Source organism: Ranitomeya imitator, chromosome 1, assembly GCF_032444005.1.
Source record: "Ranitomeya imitator isolate aRanImi1 chromosome 1, aRanImi1.pri, whole genome shotgun sequence".
Taxonomy (NCBI): domain Eukaryota; kingdom Metazoa; phylum Chordata; class Amphibia; order Anura; family Dendrobatidae; genus Ranitomeya; species Ranitomeya imitator.
In genome coordinates this window covers 749,164,261-749,185,381 of record NC_091282.1, presented here as the reverse complement: position 1 = coordinate 749,185,381, position 21,121 = coordinate 749,164,261, and the positions used below count along the sequence as shown (strand labels likewise).

Below are 21,121 nucleotides of genomic sequence, written 5' to 3'. Positions count from 1 at the left end.
TGCTTGCTCAGGATCACAGCACTTGCAAAGTTGAAATACTTACCTCTCCCTGCTCCACTGCCGTGACGTGGTCCAGATTTACTGGGCCCACTAATTACTTGAACCAGCCCTACCCCCCACAACTTTAGCCAAATGACCCCCAATTTCAAATGCCTTCCAATTATTTTAAGGTAAATTACGCTTGACAAGCTTCATTAAGAAGAATGGATGGTTTTGACATTAAAATGGGCACTCTAGGTGTTTTCCTGGCCCCCACTCACTGCCGACTATGCTGCCCCATTGACTTGCATTGGGTTTCGTGTTTCGGTCGATCCCGACTTTACGTCATAATCGGCCGATTTCACTCGACCCGACTTTGGACATAGTCGGGTTTCGCAAAACCCGGCTCGACTCTAAAAAGGTCAAGGTCGCTCAACTCTAGCTATAACTATTTTATTTTGCCGCTGATATCGCTGTATCGCAGCTTGTTTTTTGCGGGATAAAAGGACGTTGTCAGCGGTAGCATATTTGTTTATATCTGTCTTTTTAATCGCGTTTTATTCTACTTTCTGTTCAGTGGTATGATCATAAAGCATTGTTTATGCCTCGTTTTTTATTTCTTTTTTTACGGTGTTCATTAAAGGGGTTAACCAGTGGGACAGTTTTATAGAGTGGGTCGTTCTGGACGCGGCCTTACCAAATATGGGTACTTTTATTGCTTATATAATATAAATATCTATTTATTGTTATTTAAAAAAAAATTACAACTTGTTTTCACTTTTTTTACTTAGTCCCACTTGGAACTTTCACTTTCTGCAGTCTGATCACAGTTATAAGGTATAGCAATGCAAGAGCAGTGTTATAGCTTATAGCCTGTCAGCCCTGCAGACACAAGTTAGGCTACTTTCACACTAGCGTTGTTCGACGGTCGTCACAATGCGTCGTTTTGAAGAAAAAACGCATCCTGCAAAGTTGCCGGCAGAATGCTTTTTTTCTCCATAGACTTTAATTAGCGGCGCATTGTGACGGATTGCCACACGTTGCATCCGTCGTGCGACGGATGCGACGTGTTTTTTTGTCTGTCAGTACAAAAAAACATTGCTTGCAAGTTTTTTTGTCCGTCGGGTCCGCTTTTACCGACCGCACATGCGCGGCCGGAACTCCGCCCCCTCCTCCTCGGACCTTACAACGGGGCAGCGGATGCGTTGTAAAGCTGCCTCCGCTGCCCCCGAGACGGGCCCGTACCAACGCTAGTGTGAAAGTAGCCTTAGTTAGTTGTGCACTGCGCATGATCTAATTAACTTCCTAGTGCCTGGTGACCCAGGACACCATGGCAACAATCAGGACCCCACGATGACGTTGCCAGGTCTCCGATCCAAGGGCAGGGGGACTTTCTTCCATCTGAACTCTATCGCAACATTTCGGGAGCAGGCAATCTCAGCATTTAGGGTATGTGCACACGTTGTGGATTTAACGCTGCGGATCTATTTTCCATGCGTTTTACAGTAGCATGTAAAGCTATGGAAAACCAAATCCACTGTGCACATGCTGCGGAAAATTCCGCAAAGAATTTCTGCAGTTTATTTTCTGCAATATGTTAATTCTTTGTGCAGATTCCGCAGCGTTTTACACCTATTCCTTAATAGGAATTCACAGGTGAAAAACGCGGGTGAAATCCGCACAAAAAACGCAGTAAATCCACAGTAAATCCGCAGGTTATCCGCAGGTAAAACGCAGGGTGTTTTACCTGTGGATTTTTCTGAATATGCGCAGAAAAATCCGCACACAAATCCACAACGTGTGCACATAGCCTCAGAGAGTTAAAGTGCTGGGAGCAGTACGGGACCGCTCTTGGCACTGAGTGCCTGGTGTCAGCTGTTAGAAACAGTTGACAACCGGCGGCAATAACGCGCATACATTGTTTGTGAACGGAAAATCGCCATGACGTATCCATTCGACCAAGGTTGGAAAGTACCAGGCGACCTGAACTTATGGATATGTCCAAGGTGGGAAAAAGGTTAATGACCTCAGAAAGAGGGTAGGAAATGTCCAATTGCTGGATGTTCTAAGGACAGAAATTTCCAAGAAGGATGGGAGATTTTGCTAAATGAAATTCTTACTGCACAATCTGTAACAATCCCGAAAAGAAGGAAGAATTGGAAGCATTTAAAGAGACCAGGGTGGATAAACGCAGAACTTAATCACTTGTTAAAAAGGAAAAAAAAGTATATTAAATGGAAAGAAGGGAGACTATAATGCTGTTTGCAGGGAATGCAGGCGAAGTGTTAGTAGAGCTAAAGCTAGTAATGAAATGAGGCTTGCAAGGGAGGCCAAAAGCAGTAAAGGATTTTGGGGCTATGTCAAAAGCAAAAGAAGAGTCAAAGATGCTATACAATTTTTACAGGAAGAAAAGGGTGAAAAAAATAAAGAAATGATGTTGAGAAGGCCATATTTTTAAATTCCTGTTTTGCATCTGTGTTCTCTAAGAAAGCAATTGTAATATCAACTTATCTTCACAGTGCTATCGAAGGAGTAAAAGAATCCACACTATCTATAAACAGAGAGAGTGAGAGAACACTTAGCTAATTAAAATTCATTTACATTTCTTGGTCCAGATGAATTACATCCTAGGATACGGAAAGAATTAGCAGTGGAATGTATAGAACCACAACACAAAATGTTTGAAAAATTGGAAAAGGGTAAATGTTGTCCCTAATTTCAAGAATGGAAAGAAGATGGTGCCAGAAAATGATAGGCCAGTGAGCCTTACTTCTATACCAGGAAAGATTTTTGAACACATTACTAAACAGCATGCATGTAAGTACTTGGATAAGAATACAGTAATTAACCAAAGCCAGCATGGGTTTGTAGCAAAAGAGTCATGTCAGACTAATCTAATTTCCTTTTATGATGGAATCACTGACTGGATGGATCAGGGAAATGCAGTAGATATAGCAAATCTTGATTTCAGCAAAGCATTTGATAAAGTATCTCATATTATCCTTATTGAAAAAATGTCCAAGTATGGGATTGACAAGACTATTGTTAGATTGATTCATAACTGGCTCAGTGATCATACCAAAATGTGGTAATAAATGGTTGCACATCCAATTGGAAAAGTGTTTCAAGCGGGGTACCACAAGGCTCTGTCCTGGCCACAGTGTTGTTCAACATTTTTATAAATAATCTAGATAAACAAACTGAAGGTAAACTGATTAGATTTGCAGATGATGCAAAGCTAGGAGGGACAGCTAACAGTAGAGAAGTCAGAGCAGCACGGTGGCGCAGTGGTTAGCACAGCAGCCTTGCAGCACTGGAGTCCTGGGTTCAAACCCCACCAAGGACAACATCTGCAAAGAGTTTGTATGTTCTCTCCGTGTTTGCGTGGGTTTCCTCCGGGTACTCCGGTTTCCTCCCACATTCCAAAGACATACTGATAGGGAATTTAGATTGTGAGCCCCATCGGGGACAGTGATGATAATGTGTGCAAACTGTAAAGCGCTGCGGAATATGTTAGCGCTATATAAAAATAAAGATTATTATTATTATAAGACATAGAAAAGATTCAGAAAGATCTAGATAAGCTTGAACAATGGGCAGAGGCTAATAAAATGGTATTTAACAGGGAGAAATGCAAGATTCTACATCTTGGCAAGAAAGATGAAAATTACATCTACAGAATGGGAGAAATAGAACTATCCAACAGCACGTGTGAAAAAACTTGGATATATTAATAGATCACGCATGAGTCAACAGTGTGATGCAGCAGTAAAAAAGGCAAATACAGTTCAAGGATGTATTAAGAAAGGAATGGAGTCTAGATAATGTGAACTAATAATCCCCCTATACTCCTCCTTGGCCAGGCCTCATCTGGAATACTGTATCCAGTTCTGGGCACCACATTTTAAAAAAGACATTGAAAAACTGGAGCAAGTTCAGAGAAGAGTTACCAGGATGGTGAGCAGACTGCAAAGTATGCCCTGCAAGGAACTGTTAATGGATCTGGGAATGTTTAGCATGCAAAATTGAAGGCTGAAAGGAGACTTAATGGCTGTCTACAAATATCTGAAGGGCTGTCAAAGTGTAGAGGGATCATCCGTATTCTCATTTGCACATGGAAACAATGGACACAATGGAATGAAACTGAAAGGGAGAAGATACAGATTACATATTAAAAAAATCTCTTTGACAGTGAGGGTGATCAATGAGTGGAACAGACTGCCACAAGAGGTGGTGAGTTCTCCTTCAATGGAAATCTTCAAACAGAGGCTGGACAGACATCTGTCTGAGATGGTTTAGTGAATCTTGCATTGAGCAGGGGGTTGGACACAATAGCCCTTGAGGTCCCTCCCAACTCTAACATTCTTTGATTTTATAATCCTATAGATGCGGTGTTACGTTACTTTTGCACCAAATTATGTACATTGCTTTATTCGAGAACGGGAATGCCAGCAGCACAGTCATCACCTCCACTATCACAATCAGCCATGTCAGACACTCGCACACAAAACTACTTCGCACTGCAGAGATTGACTGACTGCAGGAAGGAGACGACAGCCGCTGTTTCTTGTGGCCCACCCTGTAACTTACCTATCTTTTCACCTTGCAATATTGCAGCACCCCAGAGTCCTGGTCGTTGCAGTAATGTTATTCCTCCACCAGGGGGAGTGATGTTACGTCTGAAGGCAATGAAGGAGATCTTCTGTTCAGGTATCACAACCACAATACACACTTCACACTCCAGGCCACCAGGGGGAGCCATGCTTCTATCTATTAGGGCACTCCTCACAATCAGGTAAAACTAGTAGTCTGGACAGAAAGTCAGAAGGAGGAGAGGAGAGGAGAGCAGACATGCGGCAGCATCCAAAGAAAGAGACATTGAAAGGAATTGTGTTGCAGTGAGTGAGAAATGACGTCATAGCAAAAGAAGAGGAACATCAGGGGGAGACCAGCTAGAAGCAGTCTGCCTCCTTCTGAAGCGTAGTAACCGGTAGCCAGAACACCGAGGGAGTAAGGATCTCTATGCTTTACTTCAGAGACTGGCAGGGCAGTTGAGTCCACATTGGCTGCCCGACCATATACCCAGGAGGCACGGTGGCAACTTGTGGGGGCCGGGGCGTCTCTAGGGTCCCTATAAAAAGCCTCAGGCCACCAGTCATACGCGTTTGTCCTATCCATCAGGGGGACAGAGAGAAAGAGACATTACATCTACAATAGTTGTGAGGACCTCACCGAGGAGCACAGCAGGTAGGAACTACAACACTCAGGCGCTAGAGGAAGGCTATTGAATTCCACCTGGATAAAGGGACTCTGGATTTGCCTTCAGACTGGCCGGACTCTGCCTCAGGGCAGGTCCCTACCCTGAGCTGTGAATGCTGAAGCCTTCAGTAAAGGTAAAGCGACTGCAACCTTGTGTCCTCGTTATTCACTGCGCCTTACATCATCCACCACCCGCCATCTACACTCTGGGAAGCCCTGGGGATACACTTCACCTGTGGGAAGGTATACCATCTAGCTGCCATAACAACACCCCAGCGGACCCCTAAGCAGTGTCGGTCACCCTGACCGAATACCACAGGTGGCATCACGAATATTATCCCATTAAAGACCTTTCCCCATTTTACAACGGACGTTCCCCTAGGGCTACGGACCAGGTCAGCCACTGTGACATCCCCACTGAGAACCGAAGGGCCCGGCTCCGAGTACCCCATTGCCCTACACGGGGGGGAGGCAATCCAATATTGTTTCAATATGTTGACTATAAAGGTAATACCCAAAGCAGCACAAGCCAAATAAAATAAAAAGTGTATGGCAGTCTCATGGTTAATTCCATTTGCTATGTCCACTACCTGATCCGAGGTTGGCAGCTTGCACGGACAGATCTACTCATTTTCATTTTATGAGCAACATTTGCATTTATAACCGTTCCTGCTGTCTCTGAATCCGCCCCTCTCACTTTTCCCGAATCTATGGTTGTACAGGGTGTAGTTAGGTAGTGGCCATCTTCTGATATATATTGATTGTATCACTAATTGCATCCTGGATTTGCACTTGTTGTATCAGACCCAGTATATTATTTTTCTGAGCATAAGGCACTACAAAAGTTAGTATTAGGCTTTTTGGTTTTATATAAGGTATGGTCCTATAAAATGAATGTATTACTGTATATTTCAAATGCTGTTCAGAAATCCTGAGTATAAACTAAATGCATTGCAGCTCCTAGTAATGGGAATACTGCTGTTTTCCCATTACTAAAAGCAATAAAGGAATATTGTCTAATATTTTTTTATTTTTAATAGGGTCTTTTTGGAAGGGTCTCAAAAATAAGCTGATCTCAATGGGAAAAACAAGATATCGGTAATCGGTAATGGTTAACAAAAAAATAAAATAAAATAAATGATGTTATAAAGCAAGCTTTCGAGACTTCTTCATCAGTCATGGTATAACAATATCTGAGGAAGAGACTTAAGAAGTCTCGAAAGCTTGCTTTGTAACATAATTTATTTTATTTTTGTTAGCTATTAAAAAGGTATCATAACTACAAGATTATCTTGTTTTTCCCACTGAGAGCAATCTTTTTTGAACTGGCTAACACGGTACCAAAAATAAGCTGAGCACAGGTCTTATTATTGCTAGGACTCCCAGCAATCAGCAGAGGAACTTAAAGAAGTGTGTAAATTCCCTGCAGTGCCTCCACAGGGTAAAGAAATCATTACATGTTACCCATTATAATATAATGCTTGAAATGCTGGCTCCTTCAGAAATGAAGATGCTCTCTACCCTGGCTATTAAATGAGGGTGCTGACTGAATTCCTATTATTTAAAAAAAAAAATCAAAGAGTAACATCTGATTGTATCTCCTGCCAGCTTTCAAAACCCAGAAGGTGGATACATTCCAATCATGTTCCTATAGTACATTCATTCCTATTAAATATCAAGGATTTCTACAAGAATTTGAGGGTGTCCCTTCATCCAGAAGAACATTTGTGAAGTCAGACACTGATGTTGGAGGAGAGGTCTGGCTCAATCTCCGTTCTAGTTAAGGCTTACATATCGCTGCTCAGTCGTGGAAATTAATAACCTGAAGTTTTCAGCATACAGCTTTTGTCAAGGTAGGTTTGGACTTTGTGTTTATTAAATTAGTAGGGAATTGGTGAATTCTATGCTCTTCGCATGACAAAAATGATATTATTAGTAATAGTAATATTAAAGTAACAAAGCTTGTATCATATTTCTTTCATAATTTGCAGACACAGTTTCTGCAGATCGGTGGGGTTCTGGGTTCTAAGACCAACATTGATCTCTGAATAGACCCCTGAGAAGTACGCAGCTCAGGAGACAAGAGCGTGCAGTATGAATTTAATGGAAAGCACAGGTTACAAAGCCGATGATTTCTTATCAATCCGTACTTTGCTTTGTGTCCTTGCTGAGGTAGAAGCTGCGCACTCCTTTCTCCTTAAGCGATCGATGTAGGTCTGAGGACCTCAAACTCTAAGGCTATGTGCACATGTAGTTTTGAGCTCTGTGGATTTTTCCACAGAGGATTTGAGAAGTCCGCAGGTAAAAGGCACTGCATTTTACCTGCGGATTTACTGCGGATTTACAGCGGATTTTATGCGGATTCCACCTGCGGTTTTACACCTGCGGACTCCTATTATGGAGCAGGTGTAAACCGCTGCAGAATCCGCACAAAGAATTGACATGCTGCGGAATATAACCCGCTGCATTTCTGCACATTTTTTTCCGCAGCATGGGCACTGCGAATTGCGTTTTCCATGGGTTTACATTGTACTATAAACGCATGGAAAGCTGCTGTGGACCCGCACTGCAGATCCGCAGCAAAATCCGCAACGTGTGCACATAGCCTAACCGATATGCAGAAAACTAAAGTGCCTGCAAAAAAAGAGAAAACATGCTGTAAGCACATTACTATTAGTATGAGCAGTTAATATTATTTTTAAGGTATAGCTAAAAATATAATCTGCAAAACCATAATAAAAATCAAACAAAACATAACGTAGAACAGTACACAGTCGTAGATTATATTTCTATTACACTTCTCATCAAGTTGAATGCACTTGGGAAAAATAAGGGGCTTTGTTTATCATTTTGCCATCGCAGCGGACCACCCATGAAGTCCAATTAATATTATTTCTAAATGATAAACTAGACTCGCATTGAAGCACTGTCAGGAACGTTTAACCTAAATGTCCTATACCGGCTAAATAATTTGAAACATTTTCCATTCCATTAAGCAAGCTGATAGTAATGTCTTTATTATCCCGTACCTTGTAAATGTGTCATGGGATGTTCTATAAATTTATATCACTCTCTTAGGTTTTATGTTTTTTATTTTTGGATTATATTTTCTTTTTTTTATTTCTTATTACGTGAACCTCCTGATTATTATAAAGTGTCAACTTCTATATATTGGCAATAATGCAGAGGCGATTCAAAATTGTAGATGAGTAAACTGCCCCAAGGCAAGTGACTAGTCACAGACCCCCCAAATAGGACTTATAAAGCATAAATCTATGCTTACATCAAGATATCCATTTACATAATTCAACTAAGTGTGCTCTGTCTGAAGGAAACATTATTAAAATTTAGAAATGTATCGAGCGCAACCCTGTGACAGACACGATTATATATAATGGAACCAGAAGAAGGTGATTTCAGGCGAGCCGACTCTATTTAATCTACTTTACCTGCTCAGTAATGAATGCGTGTCTGACATACTACGCTAGTCAAAAGAAATAATAAAAAAATGATATTAGATATTTTTTCTGAAATAATACATAATAGAGGCCTTTGAAAATAAGGGGGTTTATGATAGCACTTTAAGAAATAGATATATGAAAACATGACATGCAATAAATTGTCAATAACATCTTATTCTAGTCAGCACTGAAATCATTTAATTGTATGTATTGCACCAGGGCTTATAGGGGTTGTCCATTTTATCTAGATTTTAACAGATGGGAATGGGCTTACCTAAAGTAAACCAGCAAACCAGCCCATGAGTTCTGGCAAACTCAGTATCAACCATGCTCCACTGTCGCCAAACACAGAAACTCTTCGGTCTTGCTGCCCAGCACCACCTCTGCTGTCTGGACAAACCGGTAACAGCAGGTTGATGATAGGTGCATCCCTTGCTTATTCCACTCCAGACTTCCAAAGGTTAAACAAGTCTCCTTTTGTCTAGGCATCAAAGGACAGGCCCCAATAAAATGTCCCTTTTTTACCACAAGAAAACACACACTTTTTTTGCGAACATCCCAGGAAATGTACGAAGCAGAGGCACAACCAACTGCAAGGGTTACTCCACCCTCTCTCATACGGGTTCACCGCTAGACTGCTCCCATGGCAAACGGGCAATACAATGAAAAAGAGGCTCCGGAGAAGGTGGTCTTACCCACCTATCCCGAAGCCGTCTGTCAACACATATAGGCAATGACACAGCGACCTTCAAGAACTCAGGGGTTTCATATACCACCAAGGCATCTTTCAACCTTTCAGTAAGGCCCTGAAGAAATTGGCTTCTGAGAGCCGGGTCATTCCATTTTGTATCAGTTGCCCACCTGCGGAATTCGGAGCTATACGTCTCCACTGACTGATTCCCCTGCTAAAGGCGACACAACCTGGACTCAGCCAAGGAGACTCGGTCAGGGTCATCATAGATAAGGGCTAGAGCCAAAAAAAATCCCTCTACAGACTGGAGACAAACCGAATCCTGTGGCAAAGAGAAAGCTCAGGATTGAGGATCTCCTTGTAGTAGAGAGATCTCAATACCGACTCGTTGCTCTTCATTTCCTGAGAAGTGTGGATTAAGTTTAAAATGCAAGCTTCCTTAACCCCTTCAAGACCTTACCCTTTTCCGATTTTGCGTTCACGTTTTTCGCTCCCCTCCTTCCCAGAGCCATAACTTTTTTATTTTTGCGTCAATATGGTCATGTGAGGGCTTGTTTTTTTGCGGGATAAGTTGCACTTTTGAACAAAATCATTGGTTTTAGCATGCACTAGAACACGGGAAAAAAATTCCAAGTGCGGTGAAATTGCAAAAAAGTGCAATCCCACACTTGTTTTTTTTTTTTTTGCTAGGTTCACTAAATGCTAAATCTGACCTGCCATTATGATTTTCCAGGTCATTATGAGTTCATAGACAGCAAACATGTCTAGATTACATTTTATCTAAGTGGTAAAAAAAATTCCAAACTTTGCTAAAAAAAAAAAAATTGTGCCATATTCCGGTACCCGTAGCATCTCCATTTTTCGGGATCTCGGGTCAGTTGAGGGCTTATTTTTTGCATGCCAAGCTGAAGTTTTTAATGATACTTTTGTGCAGATACGTTCTCTTGATCGCCCGTTAAATGCAATGTTACGGCGACCAAAAAAACATAATTCTGGCGTTTCAAATTTTTTTCTCGCTATGCTGTTTAGCAATCAGGTTAATGCTTTTTATTGATAGATTGGGCTATTCTGAACGCGGCGATACCAAATATGTGTAGATTTGGGTATTTTTTTATTGTTTTATTTTGAATGGGGCGAAAGGGTGGTGATTTAAACTTTTATATTTTTTTATTTTTTTCATGTTTTTTTAATCTTTTTTTTAAACTTTTGCCATGCTTCAATAGCCTCCATGGGAGGCTAGAAGCTGGAATAGCCTGATCGGCTCTGCTGCATAGCAGCAATCATTAGATCGCTCCTATGTAGCTGAATTGCAGGCTTGCTATGAGCGCCGACCACAGGGTGGCGCTCACAGCAATCCGGCATCAGTAATCATAGCGGTCTCAAAGAGACCTCGTTACTATGCCAATGCATCGCTGAGCCCCGATCATGTGACGAGGTCGGCGATGCGACCATTTCCGGCCCTCGGCTGGAAGCGCCAGTTAAATGCCGCTGTCAGCATTTGACAGCGACATTTAACTAGTTAATAGTGGTGGGTGAATCGCGGAGGTCAGTAAGGGGTTAAACACAAAAAACTTGTCTCTTCCTCCGTTAAACCTGTCTGGGAAGGCAACCTTGGGTTCAGGTTGGACCATCCTACCTACAGAGACCCCAGCAACCGCTGTCTCTGCTGCAGAACCTCATATCGGAGTTCACTCTCCTCTGCAAACAGACAGCGTAGCTGCTCTGTCAGCCCTGCAACAGGATCCATACCAAGGGAGAAAAGGAAAAAAAACACACCCAAAAATACACACACAAAAAAAACCATGTGTCAGTTTGTTTGTTTTTTTCCCTTCAATATGCATGGACGGTGATAATGTCTCTCATAGTGTAGGAAAGACTAAGTGCAACATGAAGAGATGAACATGAAGGGATGAAGGGAGCCCAACACTAGGGAAGGGGGGGAGTGGAGACCCCTAGGCAGATCTATCTGCCCTAAACGTCCCTATATAGGTTCTGCACCTATCACCGAGCAGGAACCTAAACCCTGCCTTACTCTGATGATGAGCTCCACTTGGGGAAGGACAGGATGTTCACTAGTCAATCCCCACTACCACTAAAAAGGAGCTGGGGTAGACAAACAAGGTGAACACTTATCTTGAGAAGTCTCAGAGATGTAACACAGACGTCCTCCAGCAACACTAAAGAGGAAGGTAGCCGACTGTTATAGCTCCAAGCCTCAACAGGGGGAAATGGAAATATCACCGGCAAATCCCAAGAGCAGGCTGGGAGACTTTAAACACCCTGGTCCAGGTGTGTCAATTAGAGTCGGAGAAAGGTTGCTGGGTCAAAAAGTCAGAAGGGTTCAGAAGGTGTCTCGAAGCCAAACGCAGAGACATTCTGCAGCTAGATGCAGTGTGACTGTCTGCAGCTTCTGACAAACCCCTGACAGGGTGTCAGCTCTATGTGAGTGCTGACACCCTGCAGCAACACCCACGATTGGTGCTAGCACTGATCGGCGGCATTTAACACCTCTGATTCCGCTGACAATAGTGACAGCAACACTGAGGAGATCACACAGGGAGTGGGCTCCCTATGTGCTTCCATCAGCACAATGTGATGTGATCGCATTATGCTGATGGTCTCCATGGTGACCACTGGCCACAAGATGGCCATGGGGTCCTTCTGGTAAGGTGGCCTGTGAGCGCCTGCTAAGAGCAGGAGCTGACATGCCTCCTTCCCTGCCTGTCAGATGCTGATCTGATGCTCTGCAGTGCAGAAGCATTGCCGAGTATCAGATCCGCAATCTGTCACTATACAGTGATGTCCAATCCTGGGATACTGTAAAGAAGTAAAATAAAAAGTTATTAAAAAGAGTAAAAATATAAATATATACCCCCCAAAAAAGAACAAATATTAATCCAAATAATTCCAAAGACATACTGATAGGGAATTTAAATTGTGAGCCCCATTGGGGACAGCGATGATAATGTCTGTAAAGCGCTGCAGAATATGTTAGCGCTATATAAAAATAAAGATTATTTATTATTATTAATCCAATAAATATATTTGAAAGATAAGAGCAAAACACGGCAACACTCACCGGTCCTGTGATGCAAAGCTTGTCTTTATTAAAGCTTGTGTCGACATAAATCTTCACAGCACGGGAGAGTACGATAAAGTGAGGAGTGAACAGACAAGGACGAGACAAGGATAAATATATTTATTTATGTATATAAAAAAAGTACACATATTTGGTATTGCCGTGTCCAGACTGACCTTCTCTATCAAAAACCCACTTGTTAACCCCTTCAGTGAAAACCATAAAAAAGACAAAAAACAATGCTTTATCATCATACCGCTGAACAAAAAGTGCAATAAAACGCAATCAAAAGGACAAATGTAAAAAAAAATGGTATAGCTCAAAACGTCATAAAAAAACAAAAACAATTCCTGAATTGCTGATTTTTGTTAATTCTACCCCACAAAAATCAGAATAGAAAGCGATCAAAAAATGTTATATGCCTGAAAATGCTACCAATAAAACTGTCAACTCATCCTGAAAAAAACAAGCCATCACCTGACTCTGTCAGCTGAAATATGGAGAAATTAAAGCTCTCAAAATATGGTAGTGCAAAATCTAGTTTTTGCAATAAAACTCGACTTTTAGTGTGTGACAGCACCAAACATAAAAACTAGATATAAATGTTGCATCACCGACCCGAACAATAAAGTCGTCTAATCACTTATACTGATCGTGGAATGGCGTAAAAAAAAATAAAACCTATTCTTCAGCGATTGTTGATTTCTTCATTCTGCCTCCCAAAGACCGCAGTACGGCTCAGCGTACATTTATCCTGCACTCTGAACTGAGCTCTTATACCTGGGTTTTTGTGTAAATTTCTGAAATATGTGATTCGGTCGGATCCTCCGGCGGAAGATACCCTATAATGAGGCAGATGGAGGCACTGTGGACCCCATCTAGCCTGTGATCCGGCGGTGTCCTTTTTAGGCAAGCATAAAAGTGCAGTCAGCCACAGTTTTGTGCACTTCTGAAAAGAAGAACAACACTGAACAGAGGCCAGACGGAGTCCAGAGTAAGGCCAGTCTCACATGTCCAGATAATTCCGGTACCGGAGAAATCGGTACCGGAGTTATCCGTGTCCATGTGCTGACGTATGCCATCCGTGTGTCATCCGTGTGCAGTCCGTGTGTCCGTGTTTATCATCCGTGTGCTGTCATTGTGCTGTCCGTGTGCATACGTATTACACACAAAGGTTTAGATGTCCATATGAGGGGTTAAGGCATTAATTAAAGGCTTGGAAGTTGCGAAGGTGTGATCCATTAGTGTTGATGTTTTAAAAAAGTTCCTAAAAAGTTTTGGACAATGACATATCATCTTAGGGGTGTATGTTAGGACTCCTTAGGTGTCACAAATATGTCTACTGACAATGAGGCGTTGTTGTGGTTGGCATGGCTTGTATCATGTCACTTTGGAGTTCGCCACCATATGCTTAATGAGGAGCCACAGCTGCAAAAGAGGCTACCCTCTACTGTTGCTATGTGGGGCATATGGTAATTTTTCCAAATTGTATAATGAACTTCGCAGATACCCGGTGAAGTTTGTTGCTTTTTGTCGTCTTTTCATTCCCGACTTTGACAACCTACTTCATGTTTTGCGACCTTACCTTCTCAGACAAGACACCTGCATGTGACTCAGTGTTTCTCCGGAGGAGCGTTTGCTCGTAACCTTGAGGTTAGATTTTTTGCACAAACATGATATTGTGACCAATAACGTGCAAACCATCGTAGTGGGTTAAGTGTTTCAATCTTTAGTGAGTAATGTTCCACTTCACTAGGTTATACAATGACCATAATCGTAACTGCAAAACATGTCTTGGTTAACCATTGACATAGAAATCAAGCCAAACACACAGTTTGGATATGTATTCTTACTAGCAAACAAATAGTAGGGCCTACAACCAAACTCATAACATGGACACTTTGTGAAATGTTCATTCTAAGTGACACCTGTGTGGTGCATTAATGGGTGTGGGTTATATTGGAGCAAACATATTTTTTATGTTTATCTGTGCTGTATTACCTTCACTATGTTAACCTTTTTTTTTATTTAGCAGCATAATCAACAATTGATGGCGATTGTTTGTCATCTAAACTATGTTTTTTTTACCAAATTCCTGGCTACTGGCCACTCATATTCTTTCATTTTGAGTTCCTCCTTGGCACATCAACCATATCGGGGATTGTGCGCTCAACCTGTGATATGATTTGGGACAAGCTAAAGAGCCACCTCATGCCTCAGCCAAACACACAAGACTGGCTGCGGATTGCCCAGGGTTTCATGGAAGCCACTGAGTTCCCAAACTGCATTGGTGCCCTGGATGGTAAACACATTCGTGTCAAGAAGCCGCCAAACTCTGGTTCTCGTTATTTTAATTACAAAAAATATTTTTCCGTTGTGCTCCTGGCTGTAGCTGACAGCAACTACTGTTTTGTTGTTGCTGACATTGGGGCATATGGGATTGCCTCTGATGCTTGCATCTTTAGAGCTTCCAGATTAGCTCGGCGACTTGCTGACACTAATTTAAATCTGTCACAACCATGTGTGCTTCCTGGTGCGTCAGGCCCACCTGCACCATTTATCATGGTTGCTGATGAGGGTTTTGCGCTCTCAAGGCATGTTCTGAGACCCTTTCCACGTTGAGGTTTGGACAACAGGAGAAAAATTTTTAACACTCGACTGATGAAAGCCCGTCGATTGGTTGAGTGTGCTTTTGGAATCTTGACTTCAAGATTCATGAAACACAAATCCAAATGCATCCCCAAAATGTCCAGGCAGTTATAAAGGCTACCGTTCTTTTGCATAATTTCTGCCGACAACAAGAACAATCCTTGGCTGATGTTGATGATGGGAGAGTGGTTAATGTGGCATTACCAGAGGATAGAGAGCATGCTCCCCGAGTAGCTCACTCTGCCTTTATAGTGAGGAATATTTTTGCTGATTTTTTTTTTAACACCAGAGGGTAGTGTGCAATGGCAAATGGAGGAGCACAACTAATGCTACACTTAAATATGTATTCTGTAGAAGTTTTTTTTTTTTTTAAATTTGTAGGTTCCTTTAATTACAAATTGTTTAGGGACTCGCAAGGCAATGAGGACCCTTGACGTGGGTTGCGAGCTTACATTTGATGTGGGTAACTGATACATTGCCATCTCAAAGCCTCATTGCTAACCCTAACAAATAACTAATACCTCATTATAATGTGTTTACTGTGGGTGTACTAAATATGCCATGTATTGAAGTATGTATTTGGTCACATAATTGCGGACTTATAACAAAGACATACTGAACTTGAAGAATTACAATTTCACTGCCATTTGGCCATGGTCAATAGCTCAACGCAGTTGAGGCTGTGAGAGGGCGCAGCTTCAGTGACCTCACTGATAGTCAATGAAGCTGCGTGCACCACCACCATCTCCTTCTTTACCATTATTTTTAATCCTTGACGGATTAATATTACCACCATCCTGTTTGGAATTTGTGTATGGGCAAGATATGGCTGACTGAGTGGGACATAACGGTGGACAGGTTTTTTTATTTACTTTTTTTGGAGAATTATGATTACGCTCATATCAATTAATTATTATTGTTAAAATTACAGATACATTTACAAATAAACAAGACATATTAACACTTTAACAATGTGTTTTATTTTTCTTACAACACATGTATAAATCTGAGTGTGTAGCCAAAATAAAGCAAAGTTTGAAATAACCAAATAAAGGTAACATACTTAGTTAGGTTATTCATAATTCAAAAAAGTCACCATGACTGGAGAATGATTCATCCATGGTATTTTCTGCGCTTACATGTTCGGGACTGGAGGATGGTGTGGGCATTTGTACTGTAGGCATTGTGGTCTGGTGTGTGGTTGTTTGAGGAGGTTCATTGTGTAAAACTGATGCTGGTACAGATGTAGATGGGGATAAGGTTGTGTATTGTAAGACATATCCAAAAATCTTTCAGAAACACTTTGTGGCTGAGGTAAAGTAGGTTGTGAATCAATAATCTGGCTCGGATATGATTGGGAACTACTATAGGTAGCACCTGTTGCCATACGTTTGGACGGACCAAATTGGGTGACCATAGGTGTCTGGTGCCTTGATGGCAGATTGTATGGCTGTGGCATAGCAAAATGAGCACCACTACTATCACCCCCAGACATGCTGGAGGACATTGTTTCAGAATGTCGTCTGTAGGTGGTGCTTGGATCAGACCTTTGCCAATATTGCTCAGTACTGGCACAGGCATGAGGCACTGAGTCAGGATCAGACATTTGCCCATACTGCTGAGTACTGGCATGGGCATAAGGCACTGAGGCAGGATCAGACATTTGACCATAATCATGGGTGTAGCAACGGGCAGGAGGAAACCAAACAGGAGCAGACATTTGTGTATAACAATGTCTGAAGGCAGGAGGTGGAAGCATGGACGAGGGTGCAGGCATTTGCTGTGATTGTTGTGTACCTACATTTTGTGCATGTGGTATGCTGGTAGCAGATGGCATCTGTATTTGATGCTGGGCAGGTCGCCATTGTTCAATGGGCCCTAGCACCTGGTTTGGTTCCTGCTCGCCTTGGTTTGCAGCAATGAGGGTCAAGACAGCAGCCCGTACTCGTTCCTGCCGTCCATCAGGAACTTTGCTAAGGCAAGGAGACAGGGAGCGACAAAAACGATCTACAGAATTTTCAGGTGTCATGGAATTTAGAATTGATAAAACTCTAGCATCAATGAGCTCGGGCAGCATACGTGGCTGTTCATGTCGCCTGGTTCGCCTATCTCTGAGAGTGTGTGATAGATACTGAGGTAGATTGCATGTTGATGCTGCCTGTGGTGCTGGGGCTGCTGTTTGTGAAGTGGTTGGGGCTATTGTTTGTGTGCTTCCAGGACCAGCATCAGTGGAGGTTTCAGCAGCATCAGACACCTGCTCACCACGCTGTGTTGTTGGAGTGGGTTCTGCTGGGGCTTCTGTCTCCGATGCCGAGGTACATAGCACTGATCTTGCTGTTGTTTGCGATTCATCAGAGTCCTCAAGGTTGTCATCAGTCCTAGGATAAAATAACATTAAGGCCGGCATCACACTGGCGCTTTAAACGGCCGAGTGCAATACGATAAAAAATCACATTGCACTCGGACCAATGATAAGTTATGGGACAGCTCCCAGCAGCCGACTTTTTGTTGGCCCTTTTCCTTGGTCCGAGATAATCGTAGCATGCTGCGATTGTCTCGGACCGAGGAAAACTCTCAGCTCACTCGCACCCATATAAGCCTATGGGTGCGAGTGAGACAGCGCACACCACTCGGATAACATCCGAGTGATGTGCGTTATAAGCGGACCCCAGCAATGGAGGAGATGGAAAAATTCATTTCTCCGCCTCCTCCACAGCTGTGCTCTGATCCTCCCTGTGCGAGAGAATCGGAGCACAGACGCATGACACTCGGCTCCTGTTCTGCTGCGAGCAGGAGCCGAGTGTCATTAGCATATCGCATCCGATGCTCTCGCATCGGATGCAATACGCCAGTGTAACGCCGGCCTAACAGTTTATATCACAATGTTAAACTAATCCTAAATAACATTTCAAAACAATTTTTTTTTTAAATAAATTAAGTTCGATTTTGAACATGTTGCTTTTTGTTAATTGAACATATAAACATGAGTATTATTTAAAGGACAAATGTACTTATGAAATATAACTAGTGATCACAGATTTACATGAATGTTTATCAATGTTGAATATTTGTAAATCTGTAAAAATACAGTGTAGTTAGTTTAATATGTTGGTAAAATCGTGCACAGTGACACTTACGGATTTAGCTCCAGGATTGGGCGAAGAAAGGCTAAATTTCTGTAGAAAACATATTGCCGCTTTTTTGAAGCACCTGACGTGGAGGGGAGGGGATTAAATTCCCACCGAAACTGGTCCCTCGCTGAGCGCCATCGCCGTTTAACCAAATCAACTGTTGGGAAAGTGTAAACACAACAAGTCACATTCCCGCAAATAACAACATATTCATTAAACAACAACACAATGTGTTCAGCTATGTTAGATTTTAAAAGTAGTAGACTTTTGATCATCATACCTGGTACGAAAAGACATTTTGAAATAAAAAAAAGCTAATCCCTTGCCATTGAGACTAAGAAGTGTGTGAGCATTTAGCACCATGTTGTAATTTAAAATATTAAGTATTTACTACCATGAGCAGTGTTCTAAACTGTTTGAAAAAACATAGCCTGCAGGACTTTGGCTGGGGATAACAACACAAACATTACCACAATTAGCAATGACCATTAGCCATATGTAAGGGCTTGCCTTGTGTGAATAATTGTGTATGATGGCATGAATTAAGTCTAAACATTGGTTTGAACTCAGTCACACACAAACTGTGGTGTGGCCAGCAAGACTTGTTAAAATCAAACACTCCAAGGAGCTACTATGTTTGATTTTTTTATGGATTTTTTTATGGATTAAAAAGAACAGTCAGCACATGTTGATCCTTACATGTTTAAAATTGTACTTTTCGCACAATTCGAAAAAATAAATGTATCAGAGACTTTAAGGGCAAATCTTTTTGCATATATTACACCAGTCAATTATCAGATATCCAAAAAAAAAACATGGTTAAACATAAGAGCAACTAATGTTAGACATCTATAGAGATATGCTTGAATACAGTTCACAGTGAAAAACATGATGTAACACGTTTTGGTACGCCAGGGAAGTGTGGGCAAAAAATGCAGTTTGGGCACATGTCAGACAACTAGGCCTTGAGTTACCTAGGTATTAAATATTGTTTATAAAAATTTAAACAACAGTTTTACAAAAATAAAGATACACACCAGAACTAAAATGCTGCCACAGACACACACTGCATTTTTTTTTCCATTTCTAACAAGCATGGTTCATGAGTAATTATGATATTAAACACAGGGAACATATTGTAAAGAACTAAGAATATTGTAAAGTGTATATGATAAGGTCCATGTAAATATAAAGCTTAATAACACATAAGCCGAATGCTTATGATGGTAAGACATGGACCATAACATATATAAAGCACAATATGAAATACTTTAATATGCTTCAATTAATTCCATTTTAAATTAAACAAGGAACATCTATGGGGTAACTTACCAAACTTTGCCTGCTTTGCTGGTGAATATGTGGACCAACCAGGCCTGGGGTACAGCTGCTCAGCTACAGCAAACCAACCATGTTCAATCACCAGCCTGTCATGGTATCCTTCGGATCGTGTGTCCAATAGTTCCGGATGTTACTCCACCAAACTTATTAGCCGCTCTGTGTCCACACGGGGGGCCATAATATTATCCACAGTCACCAGAGTATAAAGATGCCAGCACTCTGATAACTTGCCAACTTCACCTCAAACCCTAAAATTATGTCTAGAGTCTAGACTTATGTGAAACTTTTGGCCCAGCAATGTCTAGACACCAGTCTGGTATTGATACAATCTGCTTCGAATGTTAACCCTCTAATTTTAAAAACGCACACGGACAGCACATGGATGGCACACGGACGGCATCTGTGTGCGGTACGTATTTATACACACCAATTGACTTTAATGGGTCCGTGTGATCCGTGCACTCCCACGAACACTGACATGTCTCCTTGTTTTGCACACAGACACACGGTCCGGGAAAACTCACTGATATCTGCAGAAGCACATTCATTTTAATTTGTCTACGTGTGTCAGTGTCTCCGGTACATGAGAAAACTGTCACTACACGTACCGGAGCCACTGACGTGTAAATTGATCCCTTAGAGGTTTCATCTGAATCAAGTCACTCAGAGATTTAGATAGAATCCCCTAAGTAAATGCTCAGCGTAGAACGCCGGATAAATGTGATCCTAAATGTTATATAAAATGTTCCCAATAAAAGCTTCAACTCCATCCACACAAATAAGCAAGTCCCCACTCAGGCCCATCATCCGTTAACAGAAATATAGGGGGCTTCCACGTTACTGGTAGCACCAAGGCTCTGGAAAAGCTAAATGACTCATCATTCGTCAAAGAAATTGAGCAAATTCTGCGCTCCCAAATCCAAAGGCCCCCATTGCTTCTGAGCCACTGGGTGTCAAAACAACATATAGAAGCCACATATTTGGATTTCTGTATGGATGAAAGCCTGCCTAATTTACGGATATTGTCACCAGAAGCATGAGCTGGGCATAATGTACTGGTCGCTACAACGTACTGGTCACTACAGCGTACTGGTCACTACAATGGCAGTTTGCAATTTTCGCTAAGAAACTGACAACATTGTCAAAATCATCACAACACCTGTAGATAAATTCTCAAAGGGGTATAATTTCCAAAATGGGGTCACTTGAGTGGGGATTCTGTTTTTCTAGCAATTAGGGGCTCTTTTTACTATTCTAAGAAAATCTGCGCTCCAGGAAGCAAATAGCGCTTCATCCCTCCAGAGTCTCTCTGTATGGCTAAGAAGTACTGTACAGCCACATATGGGGTATTTCTACATTGAACATAAATTGTGGGTCAAATTGCAGTGACATTTTTACCCATTTACCAGGATGAAAATGTTAAATTTTGGGCTAATACACAACTTTGGTGATAAAAATGTAAATTATTTTTTCTTCACTGCCCAATGGTACACAATTCTTCGACACACCTGTGGTGTCAATATGATCACTG

General features: G+C 41.8%; 1 protein-coding gene across 1 annotated transcript; it reads right to left on the bottom strand.

Annotated features, from left to right (window-relative positions):
* Nucleotides 1-16,075: 16,075 nt before the first annotated feature.
* On the bottom strand, nt 16,076-19,713 carry LOC138658084 (uncharacterized). Its single transcript, XM_069745642.1, has 3 exons — nt 19,582-19,713; nt 18,256-18,406; nt 16,076-17,496 (listed from the first exon to the last, which is right to left on the bottom strand). Exon 3 carries the CDS (start codon nt 17,193-17,195, stop codon nt 16,254-16,256), a length of 942 nt encoding a protein of 313 aa, XP_069601743.1. The 5' UTR covers nt 17,196-17,496; nt 18,256-18,406; nt 19,582-19,713; the 3' UTR covers nt 16,076-16,253.
* Nucleotides 19,714-21,121: the final 1,408 nt, after the last annotated feature.